Source organism: Pocillopora verrucosa, chromosome 7 (genome assembly GCF_036669915.1).
Source record: "Pocillopora verrucosa isolate sample1 chromosome 7, ASM3666991v2, whole genome shotgun sequence".
NCBI lineage: Eukaryota > Metazoa > Cnidaria > Anthozoa > Scleractinia > Pocilloporidae > Pocillopora > Pocillopora verrucosa.
The window spans coordinates 14,449,970-14,468,627 of record NC_089318.1 but is presented as its reverse complement, the minus strand read 5'-3'; the positions used below and the strand labels follow the sequence as shown (position 1 = coordinate 14,468,627).

The window sequence follows — 18,658 nt, the reverse complement described above, 5'->3', positions numbered from 1 at the left end:
AATTTCATTCCTCTCTTCTTAAGAGTTGCATGAAGATCTTTATTTATCCTTACACTGGGCTTTCCTTCTTTTACTCCTGTGTTAGTTGTTTTATGTGACTTGCGGACCGGTGTATCAAAGCCAGGTGATAAACGAGTTATGCATTCCCAAGCCAGAGAAGGTTCGCAAAGTTTATCATATTTCGTTCTCTTCATACTTATACACTTAGCATGAAACCACTTGTCGCATGAATCGCATTGTATCGCCATCTGATTCTTTCGGCATCCTTCAGTGCAAACAGCACAAGCATCCGTCATCGGCCCTGGATCCTCCTGTATATCTCCTGCTAACAGAACCATGTAAGTTGCGCAGACAGTGATATTTGCCAATTTCAGTGCGGCCATACGTTTCAAAGATGGCGGCACAAGTGCTTCACGTAGGAACCTCCGAGTCGGACCAGAATTTCGCGTTGGATACTGCTTAATATCCAAACCCGTCGACACAGAGATACTGTAGGACGTCTTATCGAAACCACGGTTAGGTTTTAGAGAGTGTAGGACAATTGTGATAAGTAGCCAAGCCAAGAATATCAGACAACATCGATAGCCCACCATTATTGCGCGGTGATCAAGGATGATCTTGAAGTTGTGGTGTTCCTTGTGTTGAAAGGGCAATCAAATATTAGTTGCTCATCTTACATAAATCACAGAAAGATGTTTCGCCTCAATATTCAAGCTTTATCCCAAGCTTTATCCCAGGCTTTATCCCAACGTATCTAAGACCTTTGATCTCTTTCCTCCCTTTATACGAAACATTAAAGAAAGTTTGTTATTTCGTAATGTAATGCAAATCGGTGGTGATAATGTCATGCTTCTCTTTTCAAATGCCTATGACTATTTTACAAAACGTCTCGTTTATTCACTAAGTTCGACACATCCAAAGAGTTTAACCCACAGCCAGTAGCTGCAGCATGCAGTTTGGATCGACTATGTCCATTTCGTTTTATTTGCCTTTTGTTAAGCTTATTTAATTATTCATTAATTCATTTGTTCATTCATCGTATTAATTTCAGAACACCTTTCACTTTGACTCACACTACTGGACTGATAAGAAGGAATACAGCCCTTTTGGCGGACAGACCGCGTTTGACGAGCAGGAGACTAAGTTATCGACTTATTGGAACACACCCTTTTCTAAGATCTGTCTCGGTATGAAGATCGACCAACAGCCCAGATTTATCGTCATCAACAAACAGGTCGACTCTTTATACTCGCTGATTGCGGACGGAATATATCGAAACACATCACTGGGCCGTGAGAGATGGAAGGCGTTGTTTGTTTCGAAGGGTTCCCTACAACGCCATTGTGACAGGGAAGGCTTAAATGCTGTCTCAGATAGAGGTGATCATTCTAGAGCTAGAATTGGAATACTTGGTAACAATGAGAATGAGTGCAAAACTTGTGATTCCAGAATTGGGTTTGGTACTGGGGGATATCCTGATAACTCTATAACATGTGGAAATGCAGCCTCATGGTTGTCTGGGTCGGCTGATAAGGTAAATTATATCCCAACAATGGGGTACATCTTAGTGCAGTAAAAAGGCACTACTTGGGAAAGGTACCACGTGTACGAAACGATAAAATGGTGTTGCTAACACCTTAAACGGCCGGTGATCATTATTAGAGCAATAAAATTGCAAATAAATAAAAAGGTGAATGAACAGATCTGGAAGAGTAGGTAAATAAAAGTCGACGAATAATGAATCAGTCATTCATTCAATACCCTGAGTGTCTGAATTTAAGAATCAAGTTCTAAGATAATTTGAATATTTAGTAATTTTTCCTATAGTCAACAATGAGATGTAGATATTTTAAAATGAGATATTTGATATCAAAGTTTAAGTGTAGCATTTCTAAGATATAAATTCAATTTATTTAGAGTTTTGATTGCCCAAAAATCGAGGTGTACTGTGGTTCGAAGTTCTTTCTTATATTTGCGAAGCTTAGCGACATGTTAATTGTATTGGCGAAGCTTACCGAAAAGTTAATTCCATAATACTCTAAATTCATAATAAGTCCATAGAATGGAAAGAATATTTAGACATTTTCATAACGACTCCTGGTTTATAAGATATTAGGTAAACCTAGAGCCGCAAATAGCCTATAAAATATCACTCAAAATACCAGCGCAAAAACAAATTACAAAGCAAGGCTTATTGTGTAAAAATAATATGTGAGTAAACATAAGACTGACAGGCGTCTGAAATAAAGATATTCCCTCTTTGATGGTGGAAAAATGATTCGAGCGCACTTTGCATCAGCATCTTTCGATTCCAAGTACTACAAGTGAGGGAAACAGGAAATCGCGATTAGCTTTAACCTGTTATTTGCCAGTTTGTCTTAGTTTCTAATAACATTTATAAGTTACCGTTATTCGATGTCGCACGTCATTTTTGCTTCAGTTTGAGTTGGTTGATAGTGGACATGTTTATTATGACCTCTTGTAGTATAAATAACTAAATTATAGGTCTGGCCAGCGAAGAATAATAGAGCAATAACAAAAAATATATGGCAAAGAAAAAATTGATTGTATTAACCAACAAGCATGTAATGGCAAAATAATGGCAAAACTAATCATGTGCAATGCATAAAGCGTATTTATAGATTAAGTTCTTAAACCTGTTGGTCGAAGTGCCACGAATATTTGAAATTTTTTCTATTGTTCTTAATGCCTAAGTATATTGAGTATCTACTATGTGACTACTAAGTAGCCTGTACAAAGAGTTATCTGGTTTAAGACTGGTAATAAAGCTGGAACACCGCAGCGCCTGAGCGACCTGAGCGGGCACAGTCTTCGGTTGGCCCTCTTCACCATTAAGTCACAGTGTATCGCCTAACTCAGATCTTCAGTTAGGGAAACCCTGGGCAGCGTGAAGGAACTGACATGCTCGGGACAACTGGCGGACTTTGATAACTATTAAGGTGGAGAACGTCAACCGACATCACCGTGCATTTCGCTGGATTCAGTTGCGTGTTATTATAGCACAGGCAAACTCTTAGACGTCAAACACTATGAAGCTAAGTAATGAGGGGGCATTTCTAGGGATAATCTCAATAGCTGTAAAGTAGACAACATATTTTGCTCGGGGTTACCAGTCATTCAGAAGTTCATCAACCATAATAGCGAATGTATAAAATCGCTGACATTTTTGTCCCCTAGAGGATGCCTTCGTTAAATTTCAATACTGACGATGACGAGGAGGGCAACTTGACAGTTTGTGTCCTGCCTTCCAAGAATGACACAATCCAGCGCTGATAGCAGGGGTGTATATCGAGAGCAGATATTTTCAATCATCACCAGGAGGTCTATGAGATCGAATCCCTTTCCTAAATCAACCGAAAACCAGCGCACCCACGAGTTGCCTCGGTCTAGAGCTTCCAATACAATGTGCAGTAGGTACACCAAAGCATGCTGGGTTGACTTTCCAGAGAAAGCAAACTGCTTGGGGTTTAGTGCGATGTACTACCTGGCAGGACTATCGAGAGCGTGAACCTTTCCATTATCTTTGTGATGTGGCAGGTGGGCGATATCGGCCTCAGTTCGTTTTCGATTGACTGTGGAGGCCTCTGTTTAGGTAAAGGACGAAGAATTACCCTCTTCAGGAGACTGGGCACGAATCCCTCTCTCATTAATGTGTCATACAAGTCTGAAATAACGGGGCTGAGCTCGAAAATAAAGGTCTCCAATATGCGGTTTAAGATCCCATCTGGCCCACGTGCTTTGTTGCACTTTAAAGCACGAATTGCCCTGTACGCTTCGTATGATGAAACTAGTGATTCGGGAGGTATATCAGGGACGTCAATCATTAGGAGTGATTGGCGTAAAGCCCGATGTTAGTGCGGAAAAAAACGCTTTGATCTTAAAGAACAGATCGTGCTAATTGCTTGGCCATTTATGAGTTGTTTGTGCCAGGCCCCTTCCCGTGAAGAGACCCCTGAAAGCCCTTTGATCTCGTTCAACCGTCTTTTTATGTTTCTCATGATTTTGATATTCGATTTGTAGACGGAGCATTTGCAAGCACTAACAGCGCTTGCAACTGCATGGCACTATGTCTTAAAGACCTGAGAGTCCTTGTTAAACTTTGCCAGGGCTTTTTACCGCTTCGCTATGAATTCCTTGACCTTATTTGTTATTCACGGTATGTCAGCCGGTAAACTTCTGGCGGCTTTGAAGGGACAGAACATGTTTAACGCGTCAGTGATAGTACGATGGAGAATGTCAAATTTAGCTTGGCAAGAAGGCGCAATGAAAAAATCATCCCATGCGTGCAATGTGATCGAACTTCCAAATCAAACCTCTCTCAACTTTCTGGGTCTGGTGTCCTGCCTTAAGGTGGTTGTTTAAAGGGCTTCTGTGAAGATTATTATGCCAGCTGTTTCACTACGATAGTGGTCGCTACTACCGATTTTAGGGAGCTGCACAGGGCTTGAAAGAAGGCGAGGCCTATTTGTCAAGTACCAATCGAAAGTGCCAGAGTTTCGTGCTAATACCTTGACCGTCTGGGTCAATCCACATGTCTTTCATCAGCACCTGGAGGTGAGAAATTTGTCGAAGTTGGGTGGAAATCGCCAGTAATTTAAATAAGCCTATCTGGATGTTTTGTTGATAAACTGGTCTACGGTCATTTAAATGCGGTTGTAAAGGGTCGCACTGTCATCACTGGTTGCATTGGGAGGAGGGTGGGGGGGGGGGGGGGGTTGATATATCACACCAACAAGAATGAATGACACTGGTCTGAGCAACCGGAAGAGTCTTAACTGAACCCTAGTTGCCACTTAAAAGAATCAAAGAAACCTAGCTATTATGATTCTTTGAAAATAGGTGTAGCCTCTGAAGGGGTCTCAATGGGGAGATGACTTTTACAGCTAAGGGTTAAACGTCTTACGGGTAACAACTAATATCATTGCATTGTTGTCACCAGAATTTTCTTCAACGATTAACATTTTTGACGACTATCGGTTAAACGATTTTTACGCCGAACCGGTAATTTTTTTTGCTGTTTTTCGGCGAACGGTTAACCCTATCGAGATCCTCTTATGAAGAACGACTTTGGTTAACGACGGCGGATATTGACGTGGATTGCACATCAAAAATTAAACAAAAAGGGTAATGATAACTCGTTTAACTTCCAGAGAAAAAGACAAAAGCAAAAAAAAACAAGAAACGAACCAAACCAGACAAAACCAAAGCAAAACAAAAGGACAAAGCAAGAAAAATTAGGAAAGGAGAAAAATGACTAAGTGGTGTATTTTTCATGGAACATTTTTTTCGAATATCAGCATCAGCCGAATAAAAGAGAAAATAATCTATGTCAAAACTCAAAATTTCTAGTCGTTTTCCGCTGGAGAACATATAGATATTAACCTATTGTTTAGATGAAGATATGGGAATCTCCGACTGTTTTGTCTCAGTAGGACTGCTATTTCTTCCTACTCTAGACCGAGCATAACCTGCCACACTCATATAAATAAACAATTTAGGTATTCAAAAGTTAATTAAATAAATTCAGTTAGCTCACGCTCTATTTAATCTTCTGCAAGGGTGATAATCGTAGCAGATATTGTGATATGACACTTGAGGGGCATAGAAATGCCTACAAGGAAGCGAAATCACCAAATTTTCGAAAGGAAAAAAAAAACACTCTGTATTCAACGCCTCTCTATGGAGAAAGTTAGAGCAATTATGTAGGAAGCGCTGACCAGAAGAACACCAGATAGTGCACGTCAATTAGATCATTGTGTATGCAGGTCACGTGTTTCGTAGTAGAAGTTTTGTCTGCTTTTAACGAAAGCCGTTTCCGACCAGTTTCTCCACTATTAAACAGTGCATAAATAAAATAGTCATGACGCCTAGAAGTAACTTCAATCGAAGCCTTTTGCGTGACTTATCAATGATAGCAATCGTGATGCTAAAAGCTAAAATAATAGGGCAGAAGTGGGGAACTACTTCAGGTGGAAGCACCAGATATGGTACCGTTGCATATGTCCTTGGGCAATATCACTGGTTCTCGGAGACGTATGGAAGCTTAAGATGGGAATGTGACGACTTCTTATCTGGTAAAGAATCTTTTAGGTTGTAGTGACTTCTGGAGGGTGTTTGTTCGCTAAGGCCAAAAAAAAAAAGAAAAGATAAACCTAAAAGCTTTCTCTGTCCTAAAGGGAATCGAGAGCTGACCTACATGTCGATATCATTCTGTAAGAATTATGGCGTATTTTTTTTTGTCTTTTTTTTAAGTTTTCACCTTATGTTATCGAGGTAAACTACCGGTTTGGAACACGCCGCTGTTGAAATATTAAAAATGACCTTTTGGATAAAAACGTCTGGTAAAAAAAAGAAATTAATAAAAAATTGCCGAAGCAGATATCCAATACTCTGAGATGGCAATCAAAATAGAAATGTGGCACGTGCACACGAGTATTATTAGAAATTAGCTTAGAATTGCTCATCTCAAGTTGACCTTCTTATAACTACGTTAGTGATAATTTCATGGAATAATAACTTCTATGTCGCTTCTTCTTTTGATGTCCCATTAAGTTTTTGCTGCCGATTCATTGTAGAGATTTCTCAGAAAAACACAATTATAATTATAACAAATTACATTAATTAAAAGATAGGAGAAACTCACTCAAAAGAGGTAATACATACATTAAGCAATTATTGGATGAGATTGAGCATGATATCCAATTTTTTTGTAAAACTGCGGTCTGAGTTATCTGCTAAAGCCGAAGGCTGAGGCAGATAACTCAGACATGGGGTTTGATAATCCTTGATATCATGCGACAACCGAACTCATCAATTATTTTATTGTACATTTTTTAACACCTGCAAAAGCTTGCAACTGTTAGAGAAAACTTCACGGACGAAGGGAAGAAGGAGCTAGCAGACTTTAAACTCTTCATCAGAAATTCATCATCATGTCAACTTCACACGCCGTACTATACTGCTAGAATGCCATCGACCAATCAGAACTCTTTATGGTAAGTCTAATGTGTAATTATTTCAGTTATTTGAAAATTTAACACAATAGGATACTTAAGTTGATGTACATATTTTACACTATACATTTGTAAATTTGTAACTTTTTCAACTGAATTTCTTTACTTTTGTACACTGTAGGTTGTAATTTGCAATTTACTTATTTCTAATTTTTTTCGCTCTTTTTTATATCCGTGTTTGTGCCTTGTTAAGTTTCAACCAAGATATTGTAACTCAGTGTGCAGCGATGGTTGCTTAAGGATTGGAATGATGCCAAATAATGGGATTGGACTGCGAATCAGTTCCAGACTTGGCTTTGGTGCAGAAGGAGACTCTTATTACAACATCATGGGAGGTGACGATTACAATAATTTTTAATTGCTGAAAATACAGAATTCTTTTAAAACCTTTATGATGTGATGTAGTGGTAAAGCTCAATATTAGTACTATTTCACTCTGTAAAGAAGGAGCTGGATTTAAATGTCCCTACAAAGGAATTGATGTTAAATTTTTGTCCTCTTGTTTCAATATCTTTATTTTGTGACCAAACACACCTTCTTTTTTTGGGATGCCTCTAGTCATCAGGATCATGATCAATTGTCTTGTGCTACCCTTCGCTGAACTTTATTGTGTGAAATGCGATGAATAAGCATTAAAGATTAAATAGTTGTTTTTGCTCAAGCATAATATGATTCGCTATTTAGAACTAAATTCATTACCATCGACATTGTCATTGTAATTATCTTTATTATTATCATTACCTTTATTGTGAAAAATGATTAAATCCTTATTATTGGCGTCCTTATCACCTTAAACATTTACCTTGAGCACTTATTACCAATGTTCATCGAACATCAGTGTTAAAATATAAATAAGAGTGATTTATATCTCAGATTTTCGAGTTAAGATGGGATCTGCATATTTAATCGTTTTCGGCTTGTTTTTGATTCCTTTTTTATCCCCTGTGGTGTCGTCGCCTGCTGTTGTTATTGTTCAGGCAACGTCCTTTGCCAACGAATGTTTAGAGCTTCAAAACTGACCCTTTTCTGTTAAATTAGTGGCTATGGGATCTTAATAGGAACGATACTGAAAAGGTTCTGACACCTCAGAATAGCCATTGATGGTTTATTACCTTCAAAATATAAATTCTCTCGTTAAAACTTTGTGAAGTCAAAACAAAGTCAGGGGGAACGCTACTCTATTAATTATTAATTGCCTGTTAAGATAGCTGAATATATCGGATGTAAACCGAGACTAATTGCAAAGAAGAATATCGGAAATGATCATCGCCACAATTTCCGTTAACTGTTGAATAAACGTTAGCCATATTCTATCCCATAATTGTCCTCACAAGAAGTTGCTTCTATCACCTAGAATAACACCCATACTTGGCATCCTAATTAATGTTAAATCGAACAAAACCAAACAGTCCATATCAATAAGGGGGTAAGCTTCTAAAGAAACTGTGTTGCTGCGTCGGCGGGAGAGTATAACAAGGTAATTTAGCATTATCAACTGAGTTGATAACATAAATTAGCTATCGTCAGAACGAAGGGCTAACGCTCGAAAGGTCAGCTTTGAAAGTCTTTACGGTGGCCAATTCACGTTCTCAACTCAGTTGACAACACTAAATTAACCTGTGAAACCGTTCATACATTTGTTCATCTTTTCCAAAACTTCGTTGATGATATAATTTGTGGGGGATATCTAATTAACTTTTATTGCACTCTGGTAAGCAGGTGTTTAAAGATGCCTATGGGGAGGCTGGTATCTAATTCGCTGACCACATGAAAAAAAACAAAACAAAACAAAACAAAACAAATAACCAAAGTAAATTCCAGAAGCATTATTTCCGACTTTTTGCGGTCAAAGTAGTAATTTGGATGGCAGCAGAAAAGTGGAGTTCATATCTAAATTGCATGATATCTTAAAAAAAGGGTTCTAACCAACATTTGGGTCATGGACTTCATCTGTGTTCGTTTTATTTCCTTGGAGATCTTCATCCTATTACCCATGATTGCAAGATCACAAGGTCTGTTCTTAATGTACTTAACAAATTAGAATTATTAGCTTTTTTGCTGGGTTTTCCTTTCGAGTGAGGAGATTGCCTTTATTGGTAGCTATTTTGTATATTGAGTATTCACGGCAGTGTTTAACTTAACAATAGTAGAAACCCTTCCAGTTAACTCAGCTTTTGAGATAAAATTTTAATCTCTAATTTTCAATGTTGCCTTCCTTGTTGGGAATGTCACTTACAGCAAACAAGAACTTATTCACCCTCGCAGCTTTTTTAGAAACAAGGACATCATCATATTTCAGGATTTGTACTTGTAGGTTATAGATGAGGGGGAATTTTTTTTTTGTTTTTTTACTCAACTCGGTTTATTTTTGTCGAGTATTCCAATAATAAACAAAACAACAAAGAAGAAACGAATTTTACATTTTCTTGAAAATGATGGGAATGCTTTATTGCTCATATCTCAAACAATTCTGACGGATTACCGGGTCAGTCACATCTCATGCCGCAATCAACGTTTCTGATATACAAGCACGGACTTAGAGATTGAAAGTCCATTCTTTCATCTTACAGCCGATTGAATGCAAATTATTGTTCCATTTTACTGTAAAGGTAGTGCAATTACCAAGTCATGGAATATAGTAGAACCCCGATAACTCGAGACCCCCCGTCAACTCAAACAAGGTTTGATTTCCCTTGGATTTGACTCCAGTTTTGCAAGCATTTACTATTAGCTAGCTCAAGTCTGTTAACTCGAACCCCCTAATCAACTGGAACTGATTTTATTTTTCTTGGCCTAAATTTACCCTAAAATTTACTTGAACCTTATGAGAGATAAAACGTCGGTCGATAATGTGACAGCGTCAAAACATAGCTAATTTTACACGTCCCAACCTAAATATACATTGATATGAACGTAAGAACATATATGGAAACGTAATACATTGAGCTTAACTTCACAAACCAAATGTTCCTATTGGAAAAAAAAGAACTCTTATAAAGCAAACTTAATGTACTAAAATGACTGTTGATTGCGCAAGAATAGCAAAACTATGTTTCTAAATTAATTCAAGTTATCGGGATCGGTGTCGAATTTCAACTATCCTGTTAAAGCAGGATAGTTGAAATTCGACACCAATCCCGATAACTTGAATCCTCGCTAACTTGAAACATTTTCCGTTTCTCCTGGGAGTTTGAGGTAGCGGGGTTCTACTGTATTCACCACTTTTATAATATATGTGTTCAGCAGATGAAGACCGTTGCCGTCACTTGGATTTTAAGGCAAAGGAGACCTTTGACGGGAAACGACTGGTAAATCATGTAATTCGCATAGCTGAAGTCACAGTCAAGAAGTTCTGTGAAGCGGAGTGCTTTATGGAACCTTACTGCGTCAGCTTTAATCTTGATAAACGAACGGATGGAAATGAAAAGTACAAATGTGAGCTGAATGATGTTACTCATGAGAGACACGAAGACGACTGGAAAGAAGATGAAAATTTTTTTCATGTGGCTGCCGAGGTAATGTCTTTTATTGAAATTTCGATGTAGGAGAACATGCTTAGTTTGGCTGAAAATTCGTTCATTCATTTATCTGCTGATGATGATGGTGATAACTATGATGCTGTAAATGTTAATTTTCATTATCATTGATACATTACTTCCTATTAACTTCCTCTTTGTCAGAATGCTTGCCTTGAAAGTCCTTGCAAGAACAACGCCCCTTGTCAAAGCGGTTTTACTGACAAGGGTTATCGATGCTTGTGTCCTGCTGGATATAAGGGTCCGACTTGTGACGAAGGTACATATAAAAATATGACTATGAGATATGATTTCTTTTTTTGTGCTGTTGCCGTTACGTTGAAATCAGCGTCTACGTTTGTGAGCATGAAGTCCTGTTCTTGTTCGCCTTTTAAATTCGAGAAGAGCAAACAGGCCTAACTAAATACACACGCATAATCATTTCATCATCATCATCATTATTATTATTATTATTTTCAATAGTGTTAGTATTATTATTATCAAAATTATCAATTTTATTTTTTTGTTTACGCCTTTGAGATGTGGATGAATGTTCCGAGGGAATATACAATTGCAGTGATAATGCTCTCTGCAGCAATACCATAGGATCATACGAGTGCCCTTGCAAAGCTGGATTCGATGGGGAGAATTGCATAAAGATGGGTAAAAACTTTACTTTTTAATGCATCACCCATGCCACTAAGGCGACCAAAAGAGTCATCAGACCCGGAATAGAAAACAGTTGATGATTTGAATGACCGAGCTCAACAAAGCGTATTGGAATTTAGCTGTGAGCAGGGGTTACAATGTTTTTGGAACTTTCTTTTCTAAAAGAGTAATTGGTGACGCTTTTATGTCCTAGTTCAGCTTTATAGCATTGACTAAGAAAGAAAAAACACGTCAGATAAATTTGGTGTCTTATCTTCTATAGCTTCGACTTGTCAAGAGGCGTTTGAGAGGAACACGTGAGTAGCAGATTTACATATTAATAAACTATCTGCAATATCTTTGTCATATTAAAAAAAAAGGCAAAGGCGAAAAAAGGAAAACTGTGAAATAGGAATTTATTAGTCGGTATTCCCGGTGACCAAACAATTCTAGATATCTTATAATAATACAAACAAGAGAGGTATTCTTTTAGAGTTTTAATTGCTATGACCGAAACCTTTAATACAAACTTGTACACGCTAAATTAAACTACAATTTTTTTTTGTTTTTTTGCACTACTTTAACTAAAATCTCCGTATGCATTTATTCCTTTCCTTCCTATCACACTTGCGCTTTACTTAATTTTAACAGGTCGATTTCAAGTGGAATGGTAACATTATACCGTGACTCAAAAGCGTTTCTTGTTTATTGTCACATGGGAAATTTTGGATGTGGCGATGGAGGGTGGACAACAGTAATGAAGATTGATGGACACAAGGTTGGATGGTCATAAATTGCCTTTTTTGAGTTTTTCACTAGCTTACCGTTCCCTCACAGCTAGATTGTGCGAACCCATCGGTTGCAGGGGGGGGGGGAAGAATGTTCCCCTTAGAGCAATGATTTTTAAAATAAACTTATATGTAGGAATGATAGAAAATGATCCACCAAACGGCTTGACAGGTCTTAAAGATCTAGGTGTAATAAGATGGACTCTAAGGATAAGGACAGAAAAGGACGAAAGCAAATATTTGATTTCCTAATGGTTACCTAAGTTAATGTATAGAGCTCATCTTTCATATAGATAATAAAAGAAATGAGCAAACTTTCACTGGTTTTTTTTAGAAAACATTTCATTATGATTCACCGTATTGGAGCAACAAAGTTGAATACATGCCATCTGGAGGAGACACTGGGTTTGATTCACAGGAGACCAAGTTAATCACCTACTGGAACACATCCTTCTCCAAGATCTGTCTCGGTATGAATATCAGCCAACAGATTAACTTCATTGTTATTAACAAGAAGGCAGACTCTCTGTACTCATTGATCGCTGACGGGAAATACCGCTCAACTTCAGTGGGTCGTGACACGTGGAAGACACTGGTTGGTTCACAGGCATCTTTACAGCTCCACTGCAACATGGAAGGGTTTAATTCACGGAGCCAGCTTGCAGGATCAAAAACAAGAATTGGCATCTTGGGTAATAATGAACATCATTGTCAATCCCCAGATTCCAGGATCGGTTTTGGTATGGGGGGAGGTCCTGATGACTCTAACACTTGTGGAAATGAAGCTGCTGGACTATGGGGGGCAGATAACGGGAACCGTAAAATCAAAGCAATGGGATATATTTTGGTGCAGTAAAAAACTATTGATTTGAGAAAAAACAACAATAACCACTTTACCGTAGATATTTACTGCCTTAGGGCTTAGGCTGTTCATAGTTTAAGCTATTTTTCCTATGATTAAATCTGTTAGTAGAGGATTAGGAATCATTAATGTACTATATGCGAGAGAATTTCCTGATGGCAATTTCCTTGAATTTTGCAGCAAATGTTTGGACGTTACAATACAATCCAAATGATACATGATTATGAACGCTGGCCTATTAAAGCAAACATAACAAATTTCAGTCCATAAAGCGAATACCATCGAGTGTCCATATGTGTTTAGGTGCTCTTAGTGGCACCAAAGAATTCAGATTTATTGTCTTTAAACCAACACCAAACTTATCACGACAGCAAACAGAGGAAAAAACTCACCAACTGTCTCCGTTCCCCTCAACTAGATACGTAAATACCGATTTGCTTAGCAGTTTAGCAACTGAAGCACCGACACCGATAAATAACGAAAAAAGACTAAAACGCTGCTTCAAGACATCGAGAGGCATATGCAACCTATTATTAACCACGACGAGAGGCCGACAAGTAATTTATCTTGACATGATTCCTTTTTTTTCTGGAAATCTAGAACACGAAAAGACTTGAGTACATTGCTGAATGTGATTTTAGATTTTGCTGGTTTTAGATTTTAGGAAAGTTTAGAGTCTAGAGTTGAAAGGCTTATAAATAAACGGGTAATGTGGTTTGTAACGAACGTAGAACACCTTTTTTTCCTGCTTGCAAACAATAGTTCACTTCACTCAACTTGTCGAGAGTTTACCAAGTTTGAATTTTAAGATTAAAATCGTCACTAGCTTAATAAAAGTGAACTCTATTGAACAATGCTTTAAATAAAGTAGTTTCAAAGCTACCGATCATCATCCCGAATCAGGATGGATGGAGTTACATCCACTCTGAGCGCAAACTACCAAAAATAGTTTGGTCACTTTTGGTGAAAATAAAGTGTAAACTCTTTGGTCAATGGTAAGATTTTATCCATAATCAGCGGAAATATGGCAAAAAACCTTTTTATTAGGTTTACTAAGGAATTTTATACATATACATTCAGTTACAACGCTTCTGTTTGTCTCCCAAGTTTATATCTTCTCAGGACTTGATCCGTAATTTGCTATACATAAACGAGCCGTTAAGTACGAAACGTTAGCTATTAGTTATATGTACCTTAATCCTATGTAGATGAGCCATCTTTTGTGGCAAAATATAAAGTCTCAAGTCCCAGAAATTTCGAACTCTTCAGATCTTCGTAATTTACTGAGTCAATATAAACTATGAAGGAGATACACAATTGTATGCTGGTTTTAAGTAAGGCATTACGTTTCATCCCGCAAGTACAAGTCAACTCCCATGTCACAAACGCGGGTCATGGAGGGAGGGGTTTGAAAGAACTCACTGCACTTAATAATTTGTCAGATAATTTCCTGTTGACATAATCAAAAGAATTGGAAACACCACAGTTGGGGGCTTGGCCTGGGAAGGGGATGATTTTTCAAAAACAGATTTTTTAAAATCATCGTCTGTGTCTATTCTTAGCGATCTAAATAAATCCTTGATATTCGGGGAATTTTTGCTGTTAATTCCTGTTGATAATGAAGATCTCTAGACTCAAGTTTGTTCCTGAATGTAAGTGACCGCAGGCTACAAGGGATCACGTGACAAGCAGTCACGTTCGCCTCTTGCGGTCCACGTTTGAACTCCGACCAAAGCATGCGCAGTTTCGGCTAGGTCAACTCGCTCCGAGGGCGCTCCTCTTCTTCTTGTTCGAGAGGTCCTTCGTGTGTCCTGTCCTGTAAAAATATGTGAGATGAGATCTTTTCTTTTTGGCTCATCTTTTTGAAGCGCTACAAAACTTCATTTTTAGGCACATTTTTGTGTTTGAAATGAAGGAATTCCATCCGCTCTGTGAGTCAAGATGGCGGCACACATTTTGCTTGTTATCTGTTTTTCAGGTGAAAGCTGATGTCGATCTAAAAAGTTGAAAATGTCGAAACTTCTAACTTCTAACCTCAAATCGCCTACCAAGGTTTTGCCTGTAAGAACAAAACTTGTGTAAAATGTTACGTCGTCATTATTTGAAACAAAGAAAAGACGTTAAGTCTGTTTCTGTAAACTTCGCTGTATTCGTGCGCGCTTTTTGTCGCACATCTTAGGCTTTACGCCAACTGATCATAATCTTCCTAATATCAACAAGTTTTATTTCATTTTAAAGTTAACGTTCCACAATTGACAGGCTGCACATAACTTCTGAGTCCCTTTCCCTATTCGCAATATGCTATTACATCTTAGCTCTCATTCGATGTAAGTTTCATACGACAGACACTTGACGGAAAAGTCAAATCGCCATCGGTGGCTTATTTTGATGGGGAGACTCCTTCGACTTATTTGTTATACAGTTTATTTTTTTGAATTTGTTGTGGCGGCGAAGTGACCGTAAACTCTTCAACGCTATCAATTATTTTAGTATCCACTGATCAGTTTTATCTTTTATCTAGCTTTGAAAAACAACCTACATAGGCTTGCTAAGTTAGGCGCCACACTAAACGGTGTTGGATATGGCTTATTGTGATGTTTGAGGGTGGCGATTCCTTCAACTTATTTATCATACAAAAAAGATTAATAGGAATTAAAACAATATATGCCTCATCAGTCGTCGGTATAATTATGATTTTATTCAAGGGTGCATGATCAATCTTCCGATGCTTTTTTTATAATTATATTCAGAAACGTGCACCGATATTTGCTATTTTTCAATTCCATCCTGAAACGTGCACCGATATTTGCAATGTCTGGCAAAAAAATGGATAAAATAAATTGAATTAAAAAAGATAAGCGAATAAACTATTTTTCCTGAAGGAAGCTTCACAAATCGGAAAAAGACATTTGCACCTATAGAAGCTCTGCTTATTTCGACCTCACTGGTAGGGCATGTCAACAATTTGCATTTTACTGAACTAATACGTAGCCCATAGCTTTTAAGTTTCTATCTCCATTGTCAGGGCTCCAAGTAGCTGCGTTACCACATGTGCTGGAATCATCCGGGTGTCCACCAGCACCAAAACCAATTCTCGAATCACAACTTAAGCAGCTGTACTCGTTATTGGAGACGATTCCAATTCTAACTTTACATGTTTTACACACTGAGTTAAAGCCCTCCCTGTTGCACGCAATCTGTAGAGAGCCCTCAGAACCAAGCAGTGATTTCCATGTGTTACGACCAAGTGAAGTGGCGCGGTAAGACCCGTCAGCGATTAGTGAGAACAGAGAGCTACCTTGTTTGGTAAGGACAACGAAATTAAGCTGCTCGTTGATCTTCATACCAAGACAGATTTGAGAGAAAGGCGTATTCCAGTAGGTTGGCAGTTTGGTTTCTTGTGTGTCAAATCTCGTTGAACCTCCGTTGAGGTTATATTCATTTGTATCACTCCAGTAAGCGGAGTCGAAGTGGAAGGTGTTCTAAAATAATTAAGGAACGAACGATGTACATTTAAAAGAAGGAAAATGACAAACAAAATTACTGAAAATCGCGCCGATTTAGGATGTTTTGGTTTGTCTCAATACTTTCCTTTTAGACTTGTATGTAATTCAATTGGTTAGTCTCTTGGTCTTGGTCTCTTAGTCACTTCCTAGTGTCCACTGACACGATAATATTAGCTTGGTTTCAATTAAATATCAAATTTGCCTATCTTAATCGCAATATGCCCATCTTATTCTCATTAACATTACTTGTCTGACTGGATAACGAAATATCACTGAGCGTCCATCATTGTCAATTACCTTATTGCCATCAATCTTCATCACGGTTGTCCATGCCCCAGGCCCGCACCCAAAATCTCCCACGTGACACATAACAGAAGTAGGTGTTGAACCAAATCGTAGAGTGGCCACCTGAGTTGTGTCAAACCTTATGGATAATCAGACTATAACTCAACGCTAACCATACTCTCATAATGCTATGTATCCAGCATAAACTACTATTGGTAGAGATGTTACGTACAATTATCAGGAATTCCCAATCGAATTGAAACCATAAAAGCAACACAATTCTATGAAGAAACATTATCTTTGGAATATGTTTGGTATGCTATTCGTGTTTAGAGCAGTAGGAAGGAAAACATGTCTCCAGAATGCTGAAAACCACACTCAAGATCAATCTTAAAAGGAGGGAAATAAACGAATGAAAATGTAATAACTTGTGACTTACTTTTTTGCTTCGTAGAGCTGCTTGCACGACGTAGCACCTGCGATTTAGTTTATTCTGGAATTAGTGCAAGAGACAACAGCCACAAGGACAAAAACGACAAAATGAGCAGCAATGCTCAGCTTTAGCATAGAATTATCACAGCTATATTTCAAACTGTTTTAATCCATTACCTGTTTCACAATAGTCTCCAATAAAGCCCTCAAAACAAAGACAGTTAAAGGTGTCGTCCTGATACTTTGCCACACAAGTTCCTCCATTTTGACACGGCGTGAAGATACAATTTGACTGACAACGAAAATAGGATAAAATGATCACAAGTGAATTTTTTTAATTTAATTTTTGGCCATCTATGCACAAAATCTAAGAGACGATGCAACAAAAACTGCCGTCAAAAAATCAGAAACCTCAGCGGCGCTATATTATGCTAAAGCTTTTCTCTGAACTATGCGAAGAACGATCAGCTGCTAATTGATTATCATTTAATTAAAGGACTCATTTTAAAATCAGTCTGACATTTGATTCATTTCTTTTAACACAAAGCTTATCTGGAAAGGTAGTTTGTTTTTCGTTTTCAAAGTCGAGTTACCTTTTTGAATAGATGATGAAACGTCAGGTTTCCTTTAAAATCTTGAGAGTTTAAGTATTTATCAGATGACAGTAATTCGCACCAGTACTTCCCGTCGGCTACTGTGTTCCGCGCTAGGTTAACAGAGACGCACGAAGGAAGAAGAAGACATTGACTAGTGCAGTCAAAGACGTCTGTCGCCAAAAACGTCCGGCTCGAAGGAACACTCAGGTAATGAAGCTCGTTTTTTATGAAAGCATGGGAAATATTTGTAAGAACTATAAGATAAATTAAATTCAATATCATTTATCTTTGATTAAATAGAATATAGAAATAAGGACACTAGTAGCGTTTATGAGGAGTTCCTCACATCCATTCAACCATGCACCGTTTTCGTCCGTTCGTCCGTCCGTCCGTTCGTCCTTTCGTCCTTTCCTTTCGATTTTCTTTCCTTCCAACTCCCATTCAATCATCTAACTAATTATTAACTAAACCGACGTTTATTTATAGTTTTCACTGAAAGAGAAGCCTATCTGCTGAAACTTAAATTAACCTACGAGGCTGTTCGTATAAGGTCAAAGTACCTTTGGTTGTTAATGTATGACCTTTCTAATCACTCGTATGATTACAGACAGAATTGGACGACGCCAAGTCCTGTTATCTATTAATCAAAGCTATGCCAAACTTTGAGAAAGAAACTAGAAATTGGTTACACGCTTTCATAAAAATAAAAATAAGAAAAAATTGTTTTGTCTTAGCAAATTCTAGATCACTAGATGACGCAAAACAAGAACTCAATTTAGTTTTAAACAATCGCTGGAGGTAGGCATCCCATAGATAATTATTCAAAAGCGTTCTCATTAGATTTAGTCCTACAAAGAAAAGTAGGTCATGAGTCTACTGGCATGAGTTGAGACCTTTTTACTCGAGGTTGAATCAAAGCATTTCACCTTTGTAAAGGTAAAAAAAGGTAAAAAAAGGTAAAAGCTCGCATAGAGATACATTCCCCAGAATAT

At 37.8% G+C, this 18,658-nt stretch overlaps 4 protein-coding genes across 5 annotated transcripts in view; 2 read left to right on the top strand and 2 right to left on the bottom strand.

The window, feature by feature from the left end:
• Positions 1 to 1,796, top strand: part of LOC131792397 (uncharacterized) — an 11,311-nt gene extending 9,515 nt beyond the window's left edge. For both annotated transcript variants that reach the window (XM_066169906.1, XM_066169907.1), the window contains exon 7: positions 1,052 to 1,796. In XM_066169906.1, coding sequence (XP_066026003.1) covers positions 1,052 to 1,576 — 525 coding nt within the window. In that variant the 3' untranslated portion in view covers positions 1,577 to 1,796. The remainder of the gene's footprint in view (positions 1 to 1,051) is intronic.
• The window catches only part of LOC131792380 (uncharacterized), a 273,486-nt gene extending 255,371 nt beyond the window's left edge, over positions 1 to 18,115 (bottom strand). The window contains exons 1-3 of the mRNA XM_066170197.1: positions 18,013 to 18,115; positions 17,664 to 17,920; positions 17,248 to 17,362 (exon numbers count right to left, since the gene is read on the bottom strand). Coding sequence (XP_066026294.1) covers positions 17,248 to 17,362; positions 17,664 to 17,920; positions 18,013 to 18,115 — 475 coding nt within the window. The remainder of the gene's footprint in view (positions 1 to 17,247; positions 17,363 to 17,663; positions 17,921 to 18,012) is intronic.
• Positions 8,914 to 12,841, top strand: LOC131792394 (sushi, von Willebrand factor type A, EGF and pentraxin domain-containing protein 1-like). Its single transcript, XM_066169908.1, has 6 exons — positions 8,914 to 9,046; positions 10,281 to 10,549; positions 10,715 to 10,829; positions 11,481 to 11,514; positions 11,849 to 11,975; positions 12,320 to 12,841. Exons 1-6 carry the CDS (start codon positions 8,974 to 8,976, stop codon positions 12,839 to 12,841), a joined length of 1,140 nt encoding a protein of 379 aa, XP_066026005.1. The 5' UTR covers positions 8,914 to 8,973.
• On the bottom strand, positions 15,653 to 16,671 carry LOC136282320 (uncharacterized skeletal organic matrix protein 5-like). Its single transcript, XM_066169849.1, has 2 exons — positions 16,651 to 16,671; positions 15,653 to 16,329 (listed from the first exon to the last, which is right to left on the bottom strand). Exons 1-2 carry the CDS (start codon positions 16,669 to 16,671, stop codon positions 15,820 to 15,822), a joined length of 531 nt encoding a protein of 176 aa, XP_066025946.1. The 3' UTR covers positions 15,653 to 15,819.
• Positions 18,116 to 18,658: the final 543 nt, after the last annotated feature.

Coding starts and splice junctions, on each gene's coding strand:
- LOC131792394 (XM_066169908.1), top strand. CDS start 8,974: ATGGACTTCATCTGTGTTCGTTTTATTTCCTTGGAGATCTTCATCCTA. Junction 10,830..11,480: donor GGGTCCGACTTGTGACGAAG/GTACATATAAAA, acceptor TATCTTCTATAG/CTTCGACTTGTCAAGAGGCG. Junction 11,515..11,848: donor GAGGCGTTTGAGAGGAACAC/GTGAGTAGCAGA, acceptor TAATTTTAACAG/GTCGATTTCAAGTGGAATGG.
- LOC136282320 (XM_066169849.1), bottom strand. CDS start 16,671: ATGAAGATTGATGGCAATAAG. Junction 16,330..16,650: donor TGAAGATTGATGGCAATAAG/GTAATTGACAAT, acceptor TAATTATTTTAG/AACACCTTCCACTTCGACTC.